This window comes from Henckelia pumila, chromosome 2 (genome assembly GCF_033568475.1).
Source record: "Henckelia pumila isolate YLH828 chromosome 2, ASM3356847v2, whole genome shotgun sequence".
Taxonomy (NCBI): Eukaryota; Viridiplantae; Streptophyta; class Magnoliopsida; order Lamiales; family Gesneriaceae; genus Henckelia; species Henckelia pumila.
Genome location: NC_133121.1, coordinates 98,134,325 through 98,158,180, shown reverse-complemented (window position 1 = coordinate 98,158,180; position 23,856 = coordinate 98,134,325). Strand labels below are relative to the sequence as shown.

Genomic DNA, 23,856 nt, shown 5'->3' with positions numbered 1-23,856 from the left:
CATGATACAGAGTGTTATTGATATATAATAATTTGTTAAACAAAAACTCACAATTTATAATTGTCTCAAGTAAATGTGGGAGATTATGAATTTTGGGCAACCGAAATATATATGTAATGTAGCGAAGTTTTTCCTTTTCCATTGAAGCAAACATGGCGGACAGTTGCTTGGGAATGGGACCCCCGCTTTCCTTGCTCCCCTCAACTTCTAATTCTCCTCTTATTTATACCCGAAATTTCCCAATTCCATTCCCATTATTCGTCTCCCACGCAAGAAATCCTTCGTCCCACTTCTCTTGCATGGCGGCCGTTCCCCCTTTCAGAACTGACACTATCCACTATCCCTGTTCATCTGCCTCCGCTACTCCAAACGACGATTCCAATCACCCATCTTTGCTGGTTTTCTCAGGTCTAGTTTTTTCCTCCCTCCTTTATTCATGTTTCGAATTATTTTTTTTTGCTGGGTTTTCGAGAAAAAGGTAAGTGAAATGATTTGTTAGTTGTGGAATCATGGAATCCGTTCATCTTTTTACAATGCATTTGTACGTCATTAAATTGTTTCTTCGTTCACGTGGGTTCTTGTTTTATATCTTATATGCCGCTTTCGAATTTCGTTTTGTTTTCTTATCTACAATCAAGAATTGCATTCTTAGTTATTGGAATTGGAATTTTACACACCAATTAAAGATTTTTTTTTTAAAAACAGAAGAAAATGCTATTTTTAAGTCATTCCAGTATTCTCAAATGATGCAGCCAAATTCTCTGAAAATTCCCCACGATGCTCGATTTTTAAGTGACTGTGGCCTGAAACAGCAAAAAAAAAATCATGTTAGAACCCATTCAGTTGTTCTGAGGTGACGCATATTCGATGCTCAAGTTGGGGATCGTCGGAAAAAGTTTTTGGAGTATGCTATGTGCTATTTGTAAATGAAAACGAGAATGCTTTTATTTATGTTATCCGTGATCCATTTATAAATGCATAAAAGGTTTTTCTTTCCTTTTAAGGAGTAACACATACCATCGTTTTGCTCATTCGATACGAGCTTCGTATGACGTATGCCTTTGAGATTTGCGTGGCTCTGCCTTAATCTTTCTGGATATTTCCAAATTTACCATGATTCGAATAATTTGGGCCCTCAAAAGTAGACCTGAAGTCTTTCCTTCAAGCTACCACAGGCATACAAAAGTAATCTGTTAGATTGGCTGATCGGTTGAGCTCAAGGCTGCGCTATCCTGATCAATTCTACATTCTAATCGACATTTTGAGATCGTGCTTTGCTAAAACATGAAAATGACGAAAATTAGACATTTAAAAGTATCTATGTTTATAATTATGTATGTATGTGATAACATATAATTAAGTGAATAAGAGATGTATTGCTACTTAAAAAAATGAATGTATCAAAAGGTTGAAACTTATAACTACACAAAACAGAAATAAAAATAAATTCAGAAAAATATAGTGTAAAAAATATATATGGAGTCTGTTGCAAGGCCTAAGTAGTGGAGAGAAAGTTTGGAGAGAGATGGAGGTTTGTTGAAAGGCGTAAGAAGTGGGGAGGAAGTTTGGAGAGATATAGTGTATGTAGGGGTATAAAAGGAATAAATAGGTGAAAATTCACCATGACACCATAAACGGTTTGTATAGGGTGCTTAGACTTAATAATATAGTAAAAGATAGTAAAAGATGTCAATTAATGCTAGCCCGAAAGCATGGCCTAATGTTGCATGGCCATACTTTAAAAACACAGAGTTTTAAATACAACTACTTTATGTAGGTTTTCGCATTTTTGGGTGTTGATGAAATCTGCCCCAACGTTGTATTGAGTTATTATTTTTTTTATAAATTTTATCTATTATGAGTTACGAGACATGCAAGTACACAGATTGATCTCTTTCGAGTAGAATAAGGTGAAATCATCCAAAAATTTCAAATATAAACTTTTCATCGAAAATCTGTCATATTTGGAAGGGTCCTGTTTTTCCGAATCCTATCCAGTTATTTTACTGTATCTCATCTCAGAGTCAACGTACCTCTAGGTTTTGATGAGCTGATGATTTGCTGCACAGAATTGTCATGGCATGACCTGGGATTCCTTGTGTCAGCCGGATTATTTAAAAGATATGAAGATCAAGCTATTTATTTTGTTGCTTGCCTCGAATACCAGTTTTTGGAGCATAGTTCAAGCTCTGACAAATTTTGGATAATGGAGTTTTTATTCTTTGTCAAGCCTCTTGAACCCTGGTTCTTGTTCCAAGGAATTGAGAAGTAGTATATGGATTGCTCCTGGCCTCAAAAATTGAAAATGGAATATTGGTGGTTTGGTCACACGATATTGTTCATCTCATTCAAGACAATTTGCTATGTCACTTTAGACTCAGCAAGAAAGTAGTAATCCCCGAGATAAGCCTCGGCATTTCATTTTCGGCTTTTTATCTTTGTTACTCAGCTTGTAGCCTGTGATTCGGTGCGCGAAAGGACTTCTTCCAATCAATGGAATTCTTTTAATCTGGTGGCCGATTGGGCTTTGTTTTTGTCCCCATCTCGCCTTCGAAGGTCGAACATCCCAATTCAAGGTTTATACGTATTGTCTGGAGGGCAAGGCATGTACTTTCTAGACCTTTGGGCTGCGGTAAGGACGTTCCTTATAAGGCCTTTAAGCCCAAGTCCAATATATAGACTTGTATAATTGAAATGCACATATGTTAAGTAAAACTTCTCTCTTTTGATGTCTGTCCTTGTGTTTTATATAATTTGTTTATATTAAGTCATATCATATGTAAATAAATTAAAAAAGGCATTAGTTCAACAATAGTATGTCAAATTTTCCCATGACATCGGATGTGAGAACTCAAGGTTCTATTGAACTATAAGTATAAGCCAATTTGAATTTTTTAACTACTAGATGATGTGAGGGCTCAGTGTCATGATAAAATTTAACTTTAGCTGTGAGGACAATGGCAAAGAGTTAAACCCACCAACTTTCCCCCTTTTTTCTACCATTACTTGAGAGAAGTTATGGAAATAAATCACGTGGATGATCATGGGGCTAGTGATAGGTAGTTAATGGAGATTATGGGTATTAAATTGTGATGATTAGAGGTTCTTTCTACCATTACAAGGAAGGATTTATGGAGGCAATTGACGAGGATGTTCATAGGGCTAGTAATAGGTAGTTAATAGAGATAATGAGAGGTAATAATGCGTGGTAACCACCCTTTTGAACTCTTATAAATACCAAACACGTATAATGTTAAAAGTACACCCAAAACTTCAAGCAAATTCTCGCATAGAATCCTTCAAGTTCAAGCTATGAAAAAGGCGATTTTTGAAGTGCTATAATGTTTAAAACATCTTCAAACACTTCAGGGACCAATCACCAACAATTGTAAGTGGTCTTTTGTATACGAATTTTGGTTATTAACTACATGATTGTTGGGGTGCAATAATTGTCTCTGCTGGATAGAGCGATCGAATCATGACGTTTGGGCTGTTGTGTAGTTTAAAAGATTTGAGTTGCACCATTATCACTAGCTATAACTTTTGCTAAAGCGGCAACCGCTCCGGTCCTACAATGGTTATTGGCCTCACCTTTTATATGAATAAAAATAGGAAGGAGATTGATATGCTATGAGGGACATAATTTTATTTAGTGCATATTTTTTTATATGAGATCTTGTTCAGATACCGGTTATGATATTTGAGTTTTGCTACTCCAGCGATATTTATATTTACTTTTGTTTAAAAACGTTTAAAACTGGAAGAATTATCCCCGCTTATTGAGTGGTTTCCCATGTCACTCACTCCCCTCTTCCATATAAGAATGATAACGAATTAGAGTAAGAATCGATTGAGTTTTGAGGATGATAGATCTGTTGTGGAAAGAATGACAAGAGAAATGTTGCTGCTATTATGTTATTTTAAGTCTTAGGTTTAAACTCCGTTGTTGTAACAAACCCACTACTGTTTATGTTTTAGCATGTATTTTCTGCTGCTGTAATTTCGATTAAATTTCAGACGTAAAGACAACATTTTCAGTTTTCATGGAATGAATAAACTTTCCGAGGCTCGTTGTTTTTTGAATATATAATTTGGTGATGCCGGTGTCATCGGCTCCGCACTCAGGGCGTGACATTGGTTCCCGACTTGAGGACTTGTGGTCCTCGTGGCATTTAACTTTCATCGTCAGCATGAGGACTCAGAGTCCTTGTGAAGCTAAATCTTAGTAGCCGATTTAAGGACTCCTCTCTGAAATTTTGAACTATAAGTATTAGCCAACATAATGCTTTTTGTTGAAGGGCGACCAAGGCCCAAATCATTGTATCAAGGACTCAGCAATTGTATTAACACTAAACAGAAAGGACTCATGCTGGCATGTTCCAATCAAGATCTTATTATGTGTTGAGGTAGAAATCTGATGTGTCAGTTGGTCATTCTAGGTATGTAAATAAATATGTTGTCTTCCCTTTCAGTGAACGGGGCGGACTCAAAAACCAGAATGAGGTGAGTTGGGAATGTGTGATTCACATATTTTGGACCACAACTTGCATTTTCAGAAAAATTGCACTTGTACATGTAACACATGAATTTATGAACCTAACTAAATACTTTTTATTTGTTCATGGAATGTGAAAGAAGGGAGTTGGGTGTTTCGAATGCTGAGATTATTGTCTTTCCTTTCTCTTTGTGATTTATGAGTTCTTAGAATCACACTTCTATGATTTTCACTCGTTTCCAAGATTGCCTTAATGGGATTTCCTAGTCTTATATTAAGATTTTCTTGGATTATCAAACTACATAATCCTGAACAGATTTCTACTAATCATTGTTTTGAAGCAGATTGTCTTGTAACTTTCATTTTCAAAGATTGACTTAAATCTACATACTTCACTCTATGTAATGTGCTGATTAGTTGCGTACCCAAGTACATAGAGTGGGAATTAAGATGGTTCGTAGGTATAGGGGTTTTCAAATAACCTTTGGATAAGATTTAAAAACCGAAGCACGATATGATTGTGCTGCATTACATTCCTACCTTTCCTGGCCTGATTAGGGTTAGGGGGAATAGGCTGTACATGAAGGAGAATAAGCGCTCTTTGAAAGAACGACCGCTCTTCTTGTTACAGAATCGGTTGTTATCCAGAAACTCTGTTCTTTTTATATGTATACAATCATATTAATGTGTTAATTATCACTAATGTGTACGTGTTTGAGAGTTTGAGTTCACTTATTACTTAAGTTTGTGACATTAGACGGGTTCATCGGTGTGGCCCATGGCCATGTGAAATAGTTGATACCCATTTTGGGACTTTCTGGAATAGAAACATATCATATAAAATTTTAACATCTGTCTAATAATTTCCAGTGTTGCAGGTGGAACGGCCTTTAATGGTGTTGTGGAAGAGCTTAAGAAGTTAACTACTCGTGTGGCTCATGTGCTCCCTGTTTCTGATGACGGAGGAAGCACAGCGGAGATTGTCCGTGTTCTTGGTGTGTTTCATTAGTTAACTTTGAGTTTTTTTGGTTTATTTAGACGCTTTTCATTTCTTCTTGTCTTATATTGATCACCCTTTTTAAGAGGCTTATGATATTGTGGCTGGCCTTTGGTGAACAAGATAGATTTAAAGAAAGTATCAGAAAATTGTTATCGTTGAAAGCTAATGAAATAAATGACGAGCTAGTAAAAACACAGTTTTGTTTTATATACATCTTTCAGAATAAAGCTAGGTTTTAGAGCTAAAGTGCTAGGAAGATGTGTTTGGTTCAGTTATGTCCGGCTTGTTTATAATTTTTTGTGGACTTATTTGATGGAAATGCCTGCAGGTGGTCCTGCCGTTGGAGACATTCGGTCAAGGTGCTTGAGACTGTCTGATCAAAGTACCTCCGAGGCTCTTGCTGTGCGGACATTGCTTGGTCATCGGCTACCTATTGATGCACAAAGTTCAAAATCTGAATGGTAGTAGTAAGCACAAGTTTGCATGAATTATTCATTTTAATGGCTTATTTGCTGTAGGGTTGTTTCCATGTCTAACAACTGCATCATCCCATGGGTTTACATTCACATTTTCTTTTACCGTGGCCAGTTCATGGCACCATTTATCTATTTCATTCTGCAGTAAATACTTGCTATAGTTTACTGTGTATGCAGTGGCAAGTGCTAACTTGATAAGTTTTCAAGTCAACAGGTACGATGTGGTGGAAGGGACTCATTTACTATGGATAGGCGTCTCAAAACCCTACCGGGAAACTATTCGAGCATTTTTGGTTTATTTCCAGGACCAGGTCTCTTGATTTCAACACGTGCATGTTATCTTTAGAAGTTATGTAATATTGTTAAAAGAAAGTTATAATGTAATGAAAAGATTATGCTAGTAATTGGTTGGAAACTGCTCAACGAGTTATATGTCAATAGAAGTTAATGCATCTTCAATTAATTCTCATTTATTGATCTTGAAATGATTTTCTTCCATGCTATGGAGCCTCTAACTTCAAGTATCCATGAAAAGGTGATTATCTTCTGATGTGAATACTAAATAGGATTTCAGTTAGTTCTGTGAAGAATAGGTAAAGACATAATGAATTAACTACTTTGGAGGTTTACAAGGTTCAAATGTTTCGAGGAGGTTGCAGAATGAGAGTAAATTAATTAACACTGACGTATTGGATATTTGATACTGGATATTTTTATTTACCAAATGTTATTTCTTAGCATTTAAAAGAAAGCTCATGTTTCATGTTTCAGAGTCCGTGGTTTTTGTTACCTCACTTCTGTGAACCGAGTTATTTTCCTATTGTGATGATCAGTTTGTCGTGTTACTTTTTCATAGAACATGTAAACACATAAATTAATTTTGGAAATACTTCTGGTTGATTAAGAGGGCCCATTGTCATCAAAATCTTCTTCTTTCATAACCATGATCGAAATATATATGCTTCATGGTACATACTCCACAGTCCACATATAGGTGAGTTAAAAATACAAATTTATGCAGATCCTTAGGCGTTCAGAGGAATCTTTCTGTTTCAGCAATGGGAGGTATTTCACTATTTCTGGACATATCAGTATGCTTCTGTAAACTGCCTAACCACTGGAATTGAATTCGTGTGATTGAAGTTTTCTTGGTACCAATTTTTTTTCTGATCCAACTGACACCTAGCAGGCAGCTTTACAGAATTGACAATACTTTCTCCTATCCCGATGAAATCAATAAAATGTTAAATTCACGTGTTAATGCTTCTTCTTTTGTGTTAGCGTGATGTGCACTAACTATAAGTCCCACTTCTAGATAGCCTAACAAAACCATTATATTATGAAAATTTCGGGTGGACTTCATTGCTGGATTGTAAATGATGAAACCCAATTCAGGTAGATTTAGCGACTTTTTTCTACGGGAACATAATCATTAAGTTTTAAGCAGAATTTCCAAAATGGTGCCACGTTGCTATGTAAGTGTGTGGAAAGCATTTTATATCTGAAACCTTTTCTGACACATACTGTTAGGCTACTGGTTACTTGGCCACAAGAATTTATGTCAAAAACACTTTGAATTAATATTGATTGAACAAACTCGAACAAGAAATTCTTTCCCAGAGATAAAACTCTGTATTACAAGCTGCAACCCTAGCTAAATGCTAGTTTCCCTAGCCTAAGCTAGTCTTGATATTGAGAAAAAAAAAACGAATAATAATCCCCTAATCCTAGCCAACTCCCTTCTTTATATGATTCTCCTTTCCCCTTCCCCAAGTCACTATTTCTAGAACCATCGTATGGGAAATTAGGATTATTTTATTATGTTCACCCAGCAGATGAAATTTTCTTATTGCTTGATGTTTTAAGTCAAGTCATTATGCATGTGTGAACTGTAGGACTTTTTTTTGTTCTTTTTTGAGCTACATGTTATTGTAACAGCCATAATAATTCTACTAACTTGTCCTTGATTTCATTTTATATATATGATATGATTTAACTATAAGAACATTAAGTGCCAACTGGCTTTGCATCATCTGTTTCAATACAGCTCTCTCCTCTTTCAGAATTCCATTTCCACTAAAGAATCATCAGATCTACATAATTGATCCTCATCTCATTAAAAGTTTTTTGAGTTTTTTGCACCAAAACCCCTAGTGAAATTTTGAAAATACGTGTTTCATCCCCATGAAAATTACAATTAGGCGTCCTAACCCTTGACTTTTTATAAAAATTGCACGATCTACCGTTACTAATGCGAATTTTTGAACCCACATACGTGCTGCGGATTAGAAACCAATGTGAAGCCCAACATTGAGTTAAGATTTCCTCAGAAAGAAACCATGTAATATTCGAGCACTCAACTTTGTTATGTGGATCTGTAAAATTATATTCAGATAGATATATTGTGCAGATCTGGAAAATGTTATAAATTAATGAAAGGTCATCTTTGTAAATTCGACATAATATTGCCCAAAATTTGTTTTTTTAGCTGCAACATGGACGTGTGTTCAACAAATTGCGTTAGCAAGGGCAAATCATGCAAATTTTATAAAAAGTCAAAGGCTAAGACACTTATTTAATTTTCATGGGGGTGAAGTATGCATTTTTTATATCTCTAAGGGGGTTTTGGTGGAAAAAACTCTATGCATAGTTGAAAAGAATCTACTTCGATTCCAAAAAGAATTGGATCCACTGCTTACTGAGTTTCACCAAAATTTTTCCCAGACGTGTAAACAATACATTCTTGATGTTAGGACATTAAATATACAATAATAGTTATCTTTTAAAAATGGAATATGCGAGAAAAGTTTTATCAGAACAAAATCTGGCATGCTTGTTTGATTCCATTTAGAGATTTAGCTTATAGTAGTAGACCTGGAGAACTGTGCAACGAAAAAGTGGCCTTGACTTGGACTATGCTGGATAGAAATCTTTTATAGTCATAATTTATCAGCATCAGCCATCATACCATGATCTACAGGTTAATCCTATTAAGTTTCTTTCTGATTTACTTTGTTATATATGAATTTATTTTATTTTTTTTATTTGCTCTCTTATTTATCATTTCGACACCCAAGGGAAAAAATCCATTCACACAATCTTGATTTTAGTCTGTCCATCACCATTAAGTAGTTCCTGTCTAATTTGCAGTATAGGGAATTTTTTCTTTGCTGGAGCAAGGATATTCTTTCAGTCTTTAGATGCTGCAATTTTTCTATTTTCACGTGTCTCAGATATTCCCCTCGAGAGTCTGGTTCTTCCTGTAATATCCACAAATGACAGGCTTACTTTGGGCTGTGAATTATGGGTATGGACATCTTTTCTTGTTTTCCGTAGATATATTTTGCACTGCAGGATTTTTAAAATCAAAAGTCAAAATACAAGTGTATTCACCGGTGATGTAATTTCACCTCTGGTCATGGGATTCTCCTTCCATTTTCTTCTGTACTTGTGACGTCTTGATTCTTTCATGCATTTTATACGAAAGGAAAAGGTGTTTGTGGAAGCAGAGGATCCTTTGGCTGCAGCTGTAGAGACATTGCTATGTTGGCAATATATTTCTTGTATAGCGGTGCCAGAAGTTTGTTCTTGCAGTGATTTTCGGTGGCAAGGGCTATTGGTAGGACCATTAATGAGGACAATTCTGCCAATGGTGTGGTTGTGGTGCATGGGTTAGTGCCAGGGTATATTACAGTGGTGGTACATCAAAATGGTCCTGATGATTTGTTTGCTTAAAGCATTTGAATGTGGAGATGTTGTCTGAAACCTCTGTATGTCATTTAATGTTTCATGGAAAAAACTTTTTTGACTTCCAACGTTAACCAAACAACGTAAAGCGGGAAGAATCTTCAGGGAAAATTATGAAAGTGAAGAATAGCATTACTATTACCACGTTTTATTTACTTGTTATATTATTAATATCCAGGATGAAACTTAATCTGAGGTTTCACTCATTGTATTATTAATATCTAGGATGGAACTATAATACGAGGTCAAAATGAAATATCTCATCCAACCAATGGATGTACAGAGCCCATAAATAAGGTGTGCACATATTCTGCACTTTGGTCAGATCCTTTAATTTTTTCTGTTATTTTACTGTTGTTGGCTTTGAGTCCAAGTTTATTACCCTATCTAAAATGTTGCGATTTGATTTTTCTTTATTTGGATGACTTAAAATACCAAGTTATGGCATTCTTTTGATGAGGAATGGGTTGGATTATACTCCTTTTGGGAACATTAACTTTACAGTGAAAGTCTATTGTTGGAATCGGCAAAGTTTAATATGTAAAAGTCTTAAGAAGATTGGTGCAATTATAATGAACTAATTTTGATTTTCTGCAGCCATTGTTGTTTTGTCACTGCCACTTATATATTTTACTCAGGAACTCTCTATATATAATTTTTTATGTGCCATGAAGTTCGTCATTCTTCACTAATTTGACATGCTTACAATTATAAAATTTGATGTCTGATGTTTTATTTTAATTCTTCTAATTTACGTTTAAAATATCCTTCAAGTTGATTGATAAAGTATCTTTTCCAGAATAACTCTTCAGTCCCACCTCTATCTTCAAGAATAAAGCGAGTGTTTTACATGTCCAGCGAAGGTAGCAATTTATTGCATGAGGTATATGATGCTTCTTGTCCATGTACTGCGTTTTGTTTTAGGAAATAAATATAAAACGTCTCTCGTGGAAGACAATGATTGCCTTATATTTATGCTAGACAAAACCTGATGTGTTGAGTGTTTGTGATATCTGTTCTCTGTCATAAATGTTTTTCATGGTAACTTTGCTAGTTCAGAATTTCAAGGGAATTTAACTCTTTATTTCATTAGGTAATAATATTATGAAAAGTCAGGTTTAGATTATCACGGGAACATTATTTGTAAAACTGAAGGTTTGAACCCAACTAATGCATCTTTCTCCCTTTTGCACCACCATATTAAACCTAAAAATTAACACTTAGGATTTATTTGGGAACACCATGTAATGCTTATGTCCATTGGCATATCAAAGGTTTGTTATATTATTTTTCATGAATAAATTTGTTCATTCTACATTTCTGGGTTCTGTACCTCATCTTTTGATTGTCTTTATGTTTCTCTCAAGCAGGTCTTTCCTTCTGTGAATCCAACTGTGTTGGAACAGTTGAGCAGTGTTGACGGCATTGTCTTTGCCATGGGTTCACTCTTTACTTCCATATGTCCCTCTCTGGTAAAATTAAGAATCCCAATTATTGTTGTTTTTAAACTTTGTTTCTTTTAGGTTGTACTAAACTTGATGTTTCTTCAATTATTTGAACTAGGCAGTATTTTTGCTGGTGTCAAAGGGACATATCACCGAGATGAACTAGCTATTTGAAATGTTGAATGGTTTGAGTTCACTTGTACATTAATTTACAAATGAAAAAAAGATTCTGGAGGATCCAAGCCCATGCTCTGTGCCTCCTCCCTACCCACCCCCAGGACAAGGAACTGTAATTTGGTTATCACACTTGTTACAACTGCTGAGAATACCTATTAGAAGCTAGTGAAGTCAGTTTGTGTGGGTAGTAAAGAGTGGTGAAATCTCAGGCTTAACTGATAATGTCAATTTTTTCCCCTTGGGTGTTTGGCCAAGCATGCCGTGTTCTTAAAGCATTTTATGTGATGTTTCCGAGTTTTACTTTTGTTTTTTTTTTTTTTAAGAAAATGCCTCTCGGTAAGTGGAGGGGTTGCTGGACCCCTACTTGGCATGTGAGGTCCTTAGAAAACAAGAATGTTCTCTGACCTCTAATACTTCCAAAATTTTTAACATATAAAAAGATTATCTTACCAAATGGAAGCATATTTCATCCATATCAAGTTAGCATCTTTTAGGCTCCAGTGACATCTTATATGCTCTGAGCTTTTAAAGATATTATTATTTCTTATCTGAAAACAGCTTGTGAATTCTATCTAGCATCCAAATTTATGCGATCAATTTTGCCTTTGGTGCTAATAGCTGTCAGATTATGTGCATTCTTCAGCAGAATTATAAAATTCTGGTTATATAACTTAATGTTAACAGCAGCTGTTTTAAGGACAAGATTCATTTTCAGGTTCTTCTTGGAATTGGGGAACTGATTTCTACACGATCATGTCCCAAGGTAATCTGATACTGTGTAAGTCATCCCTTTTTTATCGATTTGCTTCCATCATCTATCAGTCTGCATTCATCCATTTTATTTTTTAGGTACTTCTCTTGAATGGTACACACGACAGAGAAACTTCTGGGTTCACGGCTTCTTGCTTTGTAACTGCAATTACAAATGCGTTAAATCGAACTTATGGAGATCCCCATAACCGTCTTATAAATCAAGTGCGTATTAATTTAGTAGAATTTTTTCTGCATACTAGATGTTTAATGTGCAGAACTTGTTTCCAAATGATACTATCGAAGAGAAATCTCCTCATTCAAAGCTTATAATATAAATTGTTTGTTATGCCTAACGTTTTGCCGCCTAGGAGATAGAAAGTACATCATACCTTATGTAAAATGGGAAAGAACCTAAAGGTTGCAGTACAATTTGAACTTATTTTCCTCTATGCTATATGCATTTGACTTGATTACATGAATTACTCACTTTTTGCAGCCAAACCAGTACATTAACACAATTTTTGTGCCAAAAGATGGTCAAATTCCTTTAGACATTGATTGCCTGGCTGCCCAAGGGATATTTAATGTGGTACGCTTGTATTATATATCGTATCTCTTACTTTCACCGGAAAGTGCAGTATAACAACTGAACACTGATTTAAAAAATACAAGGGTTGAGCAATTGCTCTCTTTTTAGGCACATATCATGTTATACTTTTTCCTGTTAATTCTGACCCAAATAGAAATTTGTAGGTTACCATTGATTCTTCTAGTGACTCAAAAGGGAGCATATTATTTGATCCAGCTTCACTGATACAATCTCTATCTGACCTGTTAACTGGATGCACGAGCAAAAATGTTGCTGGAATGTGATCCAAGTTTTGACATTCCCGATAATTTTCAGGCCTGAGTATGTCAAGCAAGCGTCTTTGACTTCTTTGCTTCTGTTTTGCAGACGAGCAGGTTTGAAGGCTGACCCTTTCGTCTCTATTTCAGTTCCCGTATGCACCAAATTTTCGAAACCATTCTTTAAGTTAAATTTTATTAGGAAATTTCCTCGAAATTCTGGAAAGATCGTGTGGTGCATTGGTCTGATCTGCTACATTATGTTGAATATGTATGGTGTATATACTGCCTAGAGTTTACTCATCAAGGTACTGCGAGTTCAAGTGGCACCTCACAGAATTTCACAAATGTGTAAATTAAATGTGTAATTTATAGTGTTGGTGTAAATGAATCATCAAAACCATAGAATGGTAATAGGTATCATGTGATCTGCTTTGAAATTTAGGAATTTATGATGGATAATGCAATTTAAAGGACTTTCATATATAGCGTAATTGTATTCATTGCGATCCAGGATAATTGAACACGTGACCTTACTCTGATACTAATTGTGTAGGATCAAGTGTTTGTCGTTTTATCAAAATCTATATCGGATGATATTGCAGATCAAATCTTTTAAACGGTAAAACAATCCAAACATCATATTTCGATTGTTCTATTCGGATATCATGTGATCTGCTTTGAAATTTAGGAATTTATGATGGATAATGCAATTTAAAGGACTTTCATATATAGCGTAATTGTATTCATTGCAATCCAGGATAATTGAACACGTGACCTTACTTTGATACTAATTGTGTAGGATAAAGTGTTTGTTGTTTTATCAAAATCTATATCGGATGATATTGCAGATCAAATCTTTTAAACGGCAAAACAATCCAAACATCATGTTTCGATTGTTCTATTCAATAGAATCAATTATTGCGCCAACCGTAGAAATTCTGAATTTAATTAATCTATCCAATTAATAATTATAATGAAAAGTTATAAGGTGTTTTAATACGTCGAATTCTCGTCATGCATCATTATATGTAGAATTTAAACTAATTTATTTTCTTACATGGTAAGTGATTGATATTTAATTAATTTGCGTAGCAACAATATAATTTCATTTTATATCCAATTTATCTATCTGGCTAGTACGTTGTCAATTTTTTTTAAATAATTTTCCAATACCTAAGAAAATTGATGTGTTTACATTTGTAATTAACTAAAATTAATAGAATACACATGGAAATTTAGGCGATTGGACGTATTCTTATTAAATTGTAAATTTCATTGATAAAATAGCATATTGATATTACTAATTAAATGATCGATTAATTAATTTATCTTATATTAAGAGACGAATTTCTATTTAATTTATAACGGTTATATTATATGCATGGTTTAATATCATTATCATTAAGAATGTTAAACTCTTTATATACCTCCAGCTATATATATGACCCCAAAATAGGGGCCAAAAGCCGAAAAATGTAAGAAGAATATTTTGTCGTAATTAAAATTGAGGAAATTATGATCTACGGTGAAAAAATTGGCCACAAATATATTCAAAGGGATATGCCCATATTATTAGTTAATTGAATAAAGCAGCGTTCAAGCAACTTTCAGATATGATTAATTAGAATATTGTGCATCAATTTGCCGGCAATTCCAGGGAGTTATTATGGCAACCCAAACTTCACATTCACATTGCAAATGAATTCTATAAATTCCCGAAGGATTCAAAGCTCTTCACATCACAAAATATACATTAATAAAAACTACAGTCAGTGCTTGCATTAACAATGGCCATGACTCCAACTTGGAAGCTTGCTTTTGCCACTCTCTTTGTGATGCAGTTGTGGGCTACTAATTATCAAGCCACAGCGCGCACGGTGCCTCATTCGTCATCAATGGTTGAGAGACATGAGCAATGGATGAAACAAAATGGACGTGTATATAAGGATGACACAGAGAAGGCAAAAAAATTCAAAATATTCAAGGAAAACATGGAGTACATCGAGTCTTTCAATGAAGCCGGACTTCGATCTTACAAACTTGGCATCAACAAGTTTGCTGATTTGACGAATGAGGAGTTTCGGGCAGCCCGAAATGGATACAAAAGGGGATCCCATCCAGTATCACCAAAAGCTTCATCTTTCAAATATTCCAACGTGTCTGCAATTCCGTCAAGTGTGGATTGGAAAAAGAAGGGGGCTGTTACAGACATCAAGGATCAAGGCCAATGTGGTTAGTGGATAAAAAACAATAAGCTGCAATAGCCAAAATTGGCTGGTCTCGACTTTCATTTTTCTCTATAAATACTATTTTTTAAATTCTCTCAAATTAAGAAACAAATTTTCATTAACAATGCAGGATGCTGCTGGGCCTTCTCTGCTGTGGCAGCCACAGAAGGAATCCACCAGCTCACCACAAGGAAACTAGTCTCATTATCCGAGCAAGAGCTTGTCGATTGCGACACAAGTGAAGATCAGGGGTGCAATGGTGGTCTCATGGACTATGCCTTCCAATACATAATAGGAAATAAGGGACTGACCACGGAATCTAATTATCCCTACCAAGGAGTCGATGGCACCTGTAGCACACAAAAAGAATCCTCCCATATCGCAAATATCACAGGATACGAGGATGTTCCAGCCAATAGCGAGTCATCGTTGCTAAAAGCCGTGGCAAACCAACCTGTATCCGTGGCCATTGATGCTGGTGGATCAGACTTTCAATTCTACTCTAGTGGAGTATTTACAGGAGAATGTGGAACCAATCTAGACCACGGTGTCACCGCAGTCGGTTACGGGAAAACTAGCGACGGTACAAAGTATTGGTTGGTGAAGAATTCTTGGGGAAGTAGCTGGGGAGAGAGTGGATATATTAGAATGCAAAGAGGCATTTCTGCTGCAGAGGGTCTTTGTGGCATTGCAATGGAAGCTTCTTATCCCACTGCATAAAAATAAAACATTGTACATTTGATTTCTTCCTGAAAAACACAACTTGTTTGTAATTATATTTGTTGATCTTATGTAATATAAGACATTAATGTACTGTTAATTCAGCTCATTGAACTCTCCATTTATATATATATGTGTGTGTATTTTGACTTAATTGACTTATTAACACTCTGTGTACATGTAGCATTACCCTAAAGCAAAATGGTACCACACATTTTGAAGGATAACCAACACTAGCCATTGACTCCCCAAACACGTTGTGCGCAATATGATATCTATATTCCCAAGTTAGTTGTGCTATTTTGAAAATTAATTATGACATGAGATTAAGATATTTTAATAAACGGTAGCAAAATATCCAATATATATATTTTTAAATAAACCTACAACATTAAGGCTACAAATTAGCAAAGAAGGCATTGCTAAATCTGGAATAGTTGTTTATTCACTAGCCATCTATATAAGTCAAAACCATTTCTTAATCTAATCTAATTTATTTCAAATTAACTATTTACCAGTACTCTAGTGTCATTCTTTTCAGGCGGTCTTCAAGCGTTTGAAAATCTGGAGTTTTCTCACAACATTGTTTGTTGTGAATCGGTTCAATAAAGTTTGCTTCTAGAACCCTAGGGTATAACATTCACACATATAATCACATACATCGTACCAATCAAATAAAGATGATTAAAGCCGAACGGATCGGAGGACTGATAAAATGAAGAGAAAATTACCAATGTGGTGGAATTTGAGCTTCAGAAAATTTAGGGAATTCCTGCTAATTTAGGCGGCGATTGACGGCGGCAGGGAAAACGGGTTCGACAAAAAGAGCTCAAAAATTAGGAAAACAGGTATCACAAGAAAGCTTACGTTGTGGGCTTTCCGAAATCTAGCCACAGACAGAGGAGTTTTGGTGACTTTAAGAATCGAAAATGAATTCGAAAGAAAAGAAAGCGAGGAAGAAGAACTGAAGATGTGTCTGCCGAGAGAGAAGGGTGGATTGAGAATACATATGTAAACGGCTGCAATTGTGACGGTTTTGAAATTTTTTTTCAAACGGTCGCAAATGAAATAATATAATATATATATATATATATATATATATAGAGTTTCTTTCAAGTGCCCACCTATCATGCCCACTACCATGCCCACCAATGATGTGACACTATTCTATTGGACCACATCTTTATCACATCCAATGCCCACTACCATGCCCACCAATGATGTGTACGCCCACTTCATGCCCACCATGTACAATTCAACTCACCTATTGTACCGGTCAACTCACCTATTGTACATGGTGGGCATATAGTGTTGGGCACCATAAAAGAACTATATATATATATATATATATATATATATATATATATATATATATATAGAAATGATACCCTGCACCCTAGGTGTGCAGGGTAACATGAGTACCGCATACGTGGCGGTCCATGATTGGTCAGCCAGTTTTTGTAAAAAACAATTGTGTGGTTGTGGGCGCGCCACGTAGGCAGGTGCCCACAGGTGTGCAGGGTAAGGGTGTGCAGGGTATCATTACTCTATATATATATATATATATATATATATATATATATATATATATATATATATATATATGAGTTTCTTTCAAGTGCCCACCTATCATGCCCACCACCATGCCCACCAATGATGTGACACTATTCTATTGGATGTGATAAAAATGTGATAAATTGTAGGTCCAATAGAATAGTGCCACATCATTGGTGGACATGGTAGTGAGCATGATAGGTGGGCATTTGAAAGAAACTCTATATATATAAATTTTCAGCTGTCTAACCAATGCTGCTCAACTCGTCCCCAACAACTAAAACCCGGTATCGTATTTTAGTGATATGAAAAATTAAAAAAAAAAACCACTAAAACCCGGGACAAAGTGGGCAGAAATGGTTGGACAGCTGAAAATTACTATATATATTATATTATATTATATTATTATATTTATATCTATTTAAAAGTGTGAATAAAAGGTCAAAGTTTTACAATTGTGAAATAACAATTTTGTCCTTTTATTTACACTATATTATATTTCTATTTAAAAGTGTGAATAAAAGGTCAAAGTTTTACAATTGTGAAATAACAATTTTGTCCTTTTATTTACACTATAAACAAAATCATATAAAAATATATAGGGTTATGAAAATATTGTGAAATAACAATTTTGTCATTTTATTTACACTATAAGCAAAATCATATAAAAATATATAGGGTTATGAAAATAAAAACAACATTTTAATTAGGGAATAAACGTAAATCAATATTTATATTATATGTAAAATTGATTATTATGATAAGGTTAAAATTGACAAAGTGTGTGCATATTAGATAATGATTCAGTTTCCAAAAAAAATTAAAATACCAAAATACTTTATTTTCTATTTTTTTGTAGATAATATGATACGATCAAAATTGATTATTTACACTATAAACAAAACCATATAAAAATATATAGGGTTATGAAAGTAAAAACAACATTTTAGTTAGGAAATAAACGTAAATCAATATTTATATTATTTGTAAAATTGATTATTATGATAAGGTTAAAATTAACAAAATGTGTGCATATTAGATAAGAATTCAGATTCCAAAAAAATTGAAATACCAAAATACTTTATTTTCTATTTTTTTTTTTTTTACCTTGGACAAGAAAATATTGGTGTTGATTATATTTGTAGTCCCTAAAATGTCAAAAATATTACACAATTAGTCGTCACCATTTGTTTTATAATATCTCTTCCTAAAAACTGAAATATCAGAAAGTCTAGTTAGATGATCAAATCTAAAAAAAATTTAAATGAATGATTGAATAAATGATGTGAGTAAATTTTCTATATAAATGAAATAGAACTTATGACATTGTTAGGAAATCATCGACCGATCCGCCGCCGTTCTCGCTCGGGTTTCACCTGCAAAAACTCACAACACAACAGGGAAACCAAAACCAACAACAAAAGGGAGGAATAAAACGTGAGGTAACATAAAGGGAATTCCGGGGTTCAGACGCTACGACTCTCCAAACCACCGGCAATCCACGGCGAAGGCCACAAAGGCTTCTCAACCCTACATCACGCCCACTGCCCTCAATACACACAGCCTCAACCCAAACCTCACGCCTACTGCCCCGCTCTCTCACACTCTCGGTTGCTCTCTCACGGCTGTTGCCTCAACAAATGAGGCATGCCACTCCTTTCTCTCTGGCCTCTCCTTCGGCTCCTCAACACATAGCAAGGAATGACTCACACAGAGCCGAGGGCTATTGGCTCACACAGAACCACGGGCGAGAGAGGGCAGCAACACTAAGCCGTCCGCCTCACTCTCTCGCCCCTTCAATCCTCTCACTCTCACGACCTCGCTCTCACGCACAAGAGGAAGAACCAGAGAAGTGAAGGCGCTGCTCACTAAAGCAGAAAGGAACGCACTCTGTCGTCTTCTTTCTGATTAGGGAAAGGGGGAATTATATAAGGGCTTTAAGTGGGCTGGGTAAATTATAATGAGTTGGGCCAAAGCCCAACAATCTCCACCTTTTGGCCCAACACCGGTTCACTAGTTACGAGAGTCACCTATAGCCATCATCATCGTCCCACACAGACAACACAAAGTTAGTTTTTAAACCAATATGCAGCAAACACAAAGTAAGCTACAACACTACAACGAAAAACAGAACAAATCTGTCAAAAATCAAAGTTTAAAAAACTTTCCAACATTTTCAGAAACAAGATTCGAACCAAGTAAAAACTCCACCTCGTTTGGAGCTGAGGCAAGTTCTGAAAAAATATCAGGCATAACTATTTTTAACACATAAAAATAGAAAAAACATGTTAGCAGATTTCACATAGAAAAATGCACATAGTCACAAAGACACGGGTCTCACAAAGAGAAACAAGCACAAAGCTAACACATTTTCACAAAAAAAAAAAAGATGCACATGGTCACAAAGACGCACATGGTCACAAAGGCACGACCACACGGGCGAATCACAAAGAAACGCGAAAACATGGAAACACGACAGTAACCAAGCATGGAAACACAACAGTAACCAATCACACATAAATCCTAGGCTTCTACCAGCAACACATGCACACAAAACCTAGATTTCTAACAACAACAAATGCACACAGCAGCCGCACCAAGCGGTCACATCCGCACCAAGCGGTTACGCTACTAAAGCAGTAAAAGAGGTCCAGCCAATATACCAGAGCAAAACTCATCGCAAGAGTTTCGATTCCAACAAACCAGTGACGACGGCACGGTGGACAGCACCTAGCTTCCAGCGGCGGCGTCGACATCACTAGCGGCAGCGGCTGCAGCTCCAGCAGCTGCTTTGGCAACGACTCTCCACCTAGCTCTCGGCGACGGATCTCCACCTTGCACTGATACCACTGTTAGGAAATCATCGACCGATCCGCCGCCGTTCTCGCTCAGGTTTCACCTGCAAAAATTCACAACACAACAGGGAAACCAAAACCAACAACAAAAGGCAGGAATAAAAATATGAGGTAACATAAAGGGGATTCCGGGGCTCAGACGCTACGACTCTCCAAACCACCGGCAATCCACGGCGAAGGCCACAAAGGCTTTCCAACCCTACATCTCGCCCACTGCCCTCAATACACACAGCCTCAACCCAAACCTCACGCCTACTGACCCGCTCTCTCACACTCTCGGTTGCTCTCTCACGGCTGCTGCCTCAACAAATGAGGCACGCCACTCCTTTCTCTCTGGCCTCTCCTTCGGCTCCTCAACACACAACAAGGAATGGCTCACACAGAGCCGAGGGCTATTGGCTCACACAGAACCACGGGCGAGAGATGACAACAACACTAAGCCGGCCGCCTCACTCTCTCGCCCCTTCAATCCTCTCACTCTCACGACCTCGCTCTCACGCACAAGAGGAAGAACCAGAGAAGTGGAGGCGCTGCTCACTAAAGCAGAAAGGAACGCACTCTGCCGTCTTCTTTCTGATTAGGGAAAGGGGGAATTATATAAGGGCTTTAAGTGGGCTGGGTAAATTATAATGAGTTGGGCCAAAGCCCAACAGACATGATTTCACTTATCTTGAACACAATGATGAAATTTAATGGCTTGATTTAATTTTTTAATTTTTCTTGAAATTTTAATCAAAATATTACGTTAAAAAATTATAGTAAATTAAAAAAGTAACTATGGCGATAAAGTTGAAATAAGTCTAAAAAATTAATATTTTTTAAAATTTATAGAGAAAAAATTAAGGTAGCTTTCAATAATTACTTTTTGTCTCCATGAGTATCACAATATAGATTTAGGACATGAATTAAATATTAACAATTAATTTACTTTGAATAAATAAATGGACACACAAAATGATATGAATTAAATATTAACAATTAATCTAATTTGAATAAATAAATTGACTAATCTATAAAATGACATGAAACTTTAAAACCCTTGGAAATGACAAAAATATTAATTATTAAATGAAATAATGAGGACAAAATTGTAAATTCATTATAAAATGTCAAAATATAGATTTAAGACATGAATTAAAAATTAACAATTAATTTACCTTAGATAAATAAATGGAAAAAAATTTATATGAATTAAATATTAAAAATTAATCTACCTTAAATAAATAAATTGACCAATGTATAAAATAAATGCAAGACTTTAAAAAACCTTTAAAATGACAAAAATATTAATTATTAAATAAAATAATGAGGACAAAATTATAAACAATTAAAAACAATTAATTAATGAAATAATGAGGATATTAAAGAAAATTCACAATTCAAAATTGTATATTTAGATAGCTAATACTAATACTAATACTAATACTAATATAATACTAATATAATATAATATAATATTAATACTAATATAATAATAATAATAATAATAATAATAATAATATAGGTAATAGATAGAATAGATAGATAGATAGATAGATAGATATATGATATTATATTGTATTTTTTTTTTTTAGAGATTATATGGTATGATTTAAAATCAATACCGTTAAGAATATTAAATTCATTATATATGTCGAGCTATATGAACCAAAATAGGGGCCAAAAACCCAAAAAAATGTAACTATAATTTTTCGTTATTAAAATTGAGGAAATTATAATCCTAATATATAGTGTTTTTGTTTCTAATAAAAATAGTTAACTAATTCTCTTATATATGTATTTTTTTTAAATAAAAAAACACACACACGCACACACATGCATGCACACTATATGGACAAAAAAATCGTCCCACAAATTAATATGTGGTTTTAGCATCCAATCCAAAAGACAAGGAAGTATACAAAGACACATACACAGATATATTATATATATTATTAGTTAATTGAATAAAGCAACGTTCAAGCAACTTTCAGATATGATTAATTAGAATATTGTGTATCAATTTGCCGGCAATTCCAGGGAGTTATTATGGCAACCCAAACTTCACATTCACATTGCAAATGAATTCTATAAATTCCCAAAGGATTCAAAGCTCTTCACATCACAAAATATTCAATATAAACTATACAGTGAGTGCTTGCATTAACAATGACCATCAGTACTCCAACATGGAAACTTGCTTTTGCCACTCTTTTAGTGATGCAGTTGTGGGCTACTTATCAAGCCACAGCTCGCATGGCGCCTCATTCGTCATCAATGATTGAGAGACATGAACAATGGATGGCACAATATGGACGTGGATACAAAGATGACACGGAGAAGGCAAAAAGGTTCAAAATATTCAAGGAAAACGTGGAATACATCGAGTCTTTCAATGAAGTTGGACTTAAGTCTTACAAACTTGGCATCAACAAATTTGGTGATTTGACGAATGAAGAGTTTCGGGCAGCCCGAAATGGATACAAAAGGGGCTCCCATCCAATATCACCAAAAGCTTCATCTTTCAAATATTCCAACGTATCCGTTGTTCCGTCGAGTGTGGACTGGAGAAAGAAGGGAGCTGTTACAGACATCAAGGATCAAGGCCAATGTGGTTAGTGCATAGAAAACAATAAGTTGCATTAATAGCCAAAATTGGCTGGTCTCCACTTTTATTTTCCTTAATAATAACTATATATGTTTTAAATTCTCTCAAAGAAACAAATTTTCATGAACAATTAATGCAGGTTGTTGTTGGGCATTTTCTGCTGTGGCAGCCACAGAAGGAATCCACCAGCTCACCACAGGGAAACTAGTCTCATTATCCGAGCAAGAACTCGTCGATTGCGACACAAGTGAAGATCAGGGGTGCAATGGTGGTCTCATGGACTATGCTTTCCAATACATAATAGGAAATAATGGACTGACCACTGAATCTAACTATCCCTACCAAGGAGTCGATGGCACCTGCAACACACAAAAGGAATCCTCTCATGTCGCAAAGATAACAGGATACGAGGATGTTTCAGCCAATAGCGAGTCATCGTTGTTGAAAGCCGTGGCAAACCAACCTGTATCCGTGGCCATTGATGCTGGTGGATCAAACTTTCAATTCTACTCTAGTGGAGTATTTACAGGAGAATGTGGAACCGATCTAGACCACGGTGTCACCGCAGTCGGTTACGGGAAAACTAGCGACGGAACAAAGTATTGGTTGGTGAAAAATTCTTGGGGAAGTAGCTGGGGAGAGAGTGGATATATTAGAATGCAAAGAGGCATTTCTGCTGCAGAGGGTCTTTGTGGCATTGCAATGAAAGCTTCTTATCCCACTGCTTAAAATGTAATATTAGGAATTTCATTTTCCTTGTGAAAAACTCCCATCTTGCATGTAATTATATATGTCAATCTTATGTAATATAAGACATTATTGTACTGTTAATTCAGCTCATTGAACTTGCCTGTAATGTAATATGCCGATAATATAAGACATTAATGTACTGTTAATTCAACTTGCATGTAATGTAATATGTCGATCTTTTTTTTTTAAAAATAATTTTTAATTTTAATAGGTTGATAGC

At 35.3% G+C, this 23,856-nt stretch overlaps 3 protein-coding genes across 4 annotated transcripts; all 3 read left to right on the top strand.

Moving 5' to 3' along the window:
• The first annotated feature begins 105 nt into the window (after window positions 1-105).
• On the top strand, window positions 106-13,425 carry LOC140884670 (uncharacterized protein YNL011C). Of its 2 annotated transcripts, XR_012150693.1 has the most exons (14): window positions 106-408; window positions 5,374-5,490; window positions 5,824-5,956; window positions 6,186-6,282; window positions 6,993-7,036; window positions 9,122-9,278; window positions 9,944-10,015; window positions 10,518-10,601; window positions 11,089-11,190; window positions 12,056-12,103; window positions 12,190-12,315; window positions 12,590-12,682; window positions 12,847-13,056; window positions 13,142-13,425. XR_012150693.1 is itself a non-coding variant. In XM_073291500.1 (13 exons), exons 1-13 carry the CDS (start codon window positions 153-155, stop codon window positions 12,964-12,966), a joined length of 1,449 nt encoding a protein of 482 aa, XP_073147601.1. In that variant the 5' UTR covers window positions 106-152; the 3' UTR covers window positions 12,967-13,425. The 2 variants fall into 2 exon arrangements, 1 of the variants encoding a protein (XP_073147601.1); XM_073291500.1 differs by having other exon boundaries at window positions 12,847-13,425.
• A 1,255-nt stretch (window positions 13,426-14,680) lies between these two features.
• Window positions 14,681-15,927, top strand: LOC140884671 (senescence-specific cysteine protease SAG39-like). The gene is made up of 2 exons (XM_073291502.1): window positions 14,681-15,174; window positions 15,301-15,927. The coding sequence occupies exons 1-2, from the start codon at window positions 14,730-14,732 to the stop codon at window positions 15,888-15,890; spliced, it is 1,035 nt and encodes a 344-aa protein (XP_073147603.1). The 5' UTR covers window positions 14,681-14,729; the 3' UTR covers window positions 15,891-15,927.
• A 6,520-nt stretch (window positions 15,928-22,447) lies between these two features.
• LOC140884069 (senescence-specific cysteine protease SAG39-like) lies at window positions 22,448-23,615 on the top strand. Its single transcript, XM_073290732.1, has 2 exons — window positions 22,448-22,892; window positions 23,026-23,615. The coding sequence occupies exons 1-2, from the start codon at window positions 22,448-22,450 to the stop codon at window positions 23,613-23,615; spliced, it is 1,035 nt and encodes a 344-aa protein (XP_073146833.1).
• Window positions 23,616-23,856: the final 241 nt, after the last annotated feature.

What these genes read in the sequence shown, in the direction of transcription:
- LOC140884670 (XM_073291500.1), top strand. Translation starts at nt 153, where the DNA reads ATGGCGGACAGTTGCTTGGGAATGGGACCCCCGCTTTCCTTGCTCCCC. An exon ending in TTCTGTTTCAGCAATGGGAG is followed by an intron (nt 7,037 to 9,121) that starts GTATTTCACTAT and finishes TCTAATTTGCAG; the next exon opens with TATAGGGAATTTTTTCTTTG. An exon ending in CTTTGGGCTGTGAATTATGG is followed by an intron (nt 9,279 to 9,943) that starts GTATGGACATCT and finishes ATTAATATCTAG; the next exon opens with GATGGAACTATAATACGAGG.
- LOC140884671 (XM_073291502.1), top strand. Translation starts at nt 14,730, where the DNA reads ATGGCCATGACTCCAACTTGGAAGCTTGCTTTTGCCACTCTCTTTGTG. An exon ending in CAAGGATCAAGGCCAATGTG is followed by an intron (nt 15,175 to 15,300) that starts GTTAGTGGATAA and finishes TTAACAATGCAG; the next exon opens with GATGCTGCTGGGCCTTCTCT.
- LOC140884069 (XM_073290732.1), top strand. Translation starts at nt 22,448, where the DNA reads ATGACCATCAGTACTCCAACATGGAAACTTGCTTTTGCCACTCTTTTA. An exon ending in CAAGGATCAAGGCCAATGTG is followed by an intron (nt 22,893 to 23,025) that starts GTTAGTGCATAG and finishes CAATTAATGCAG; the next exon opens with GTTGTTGTTGGGCATTTTCT.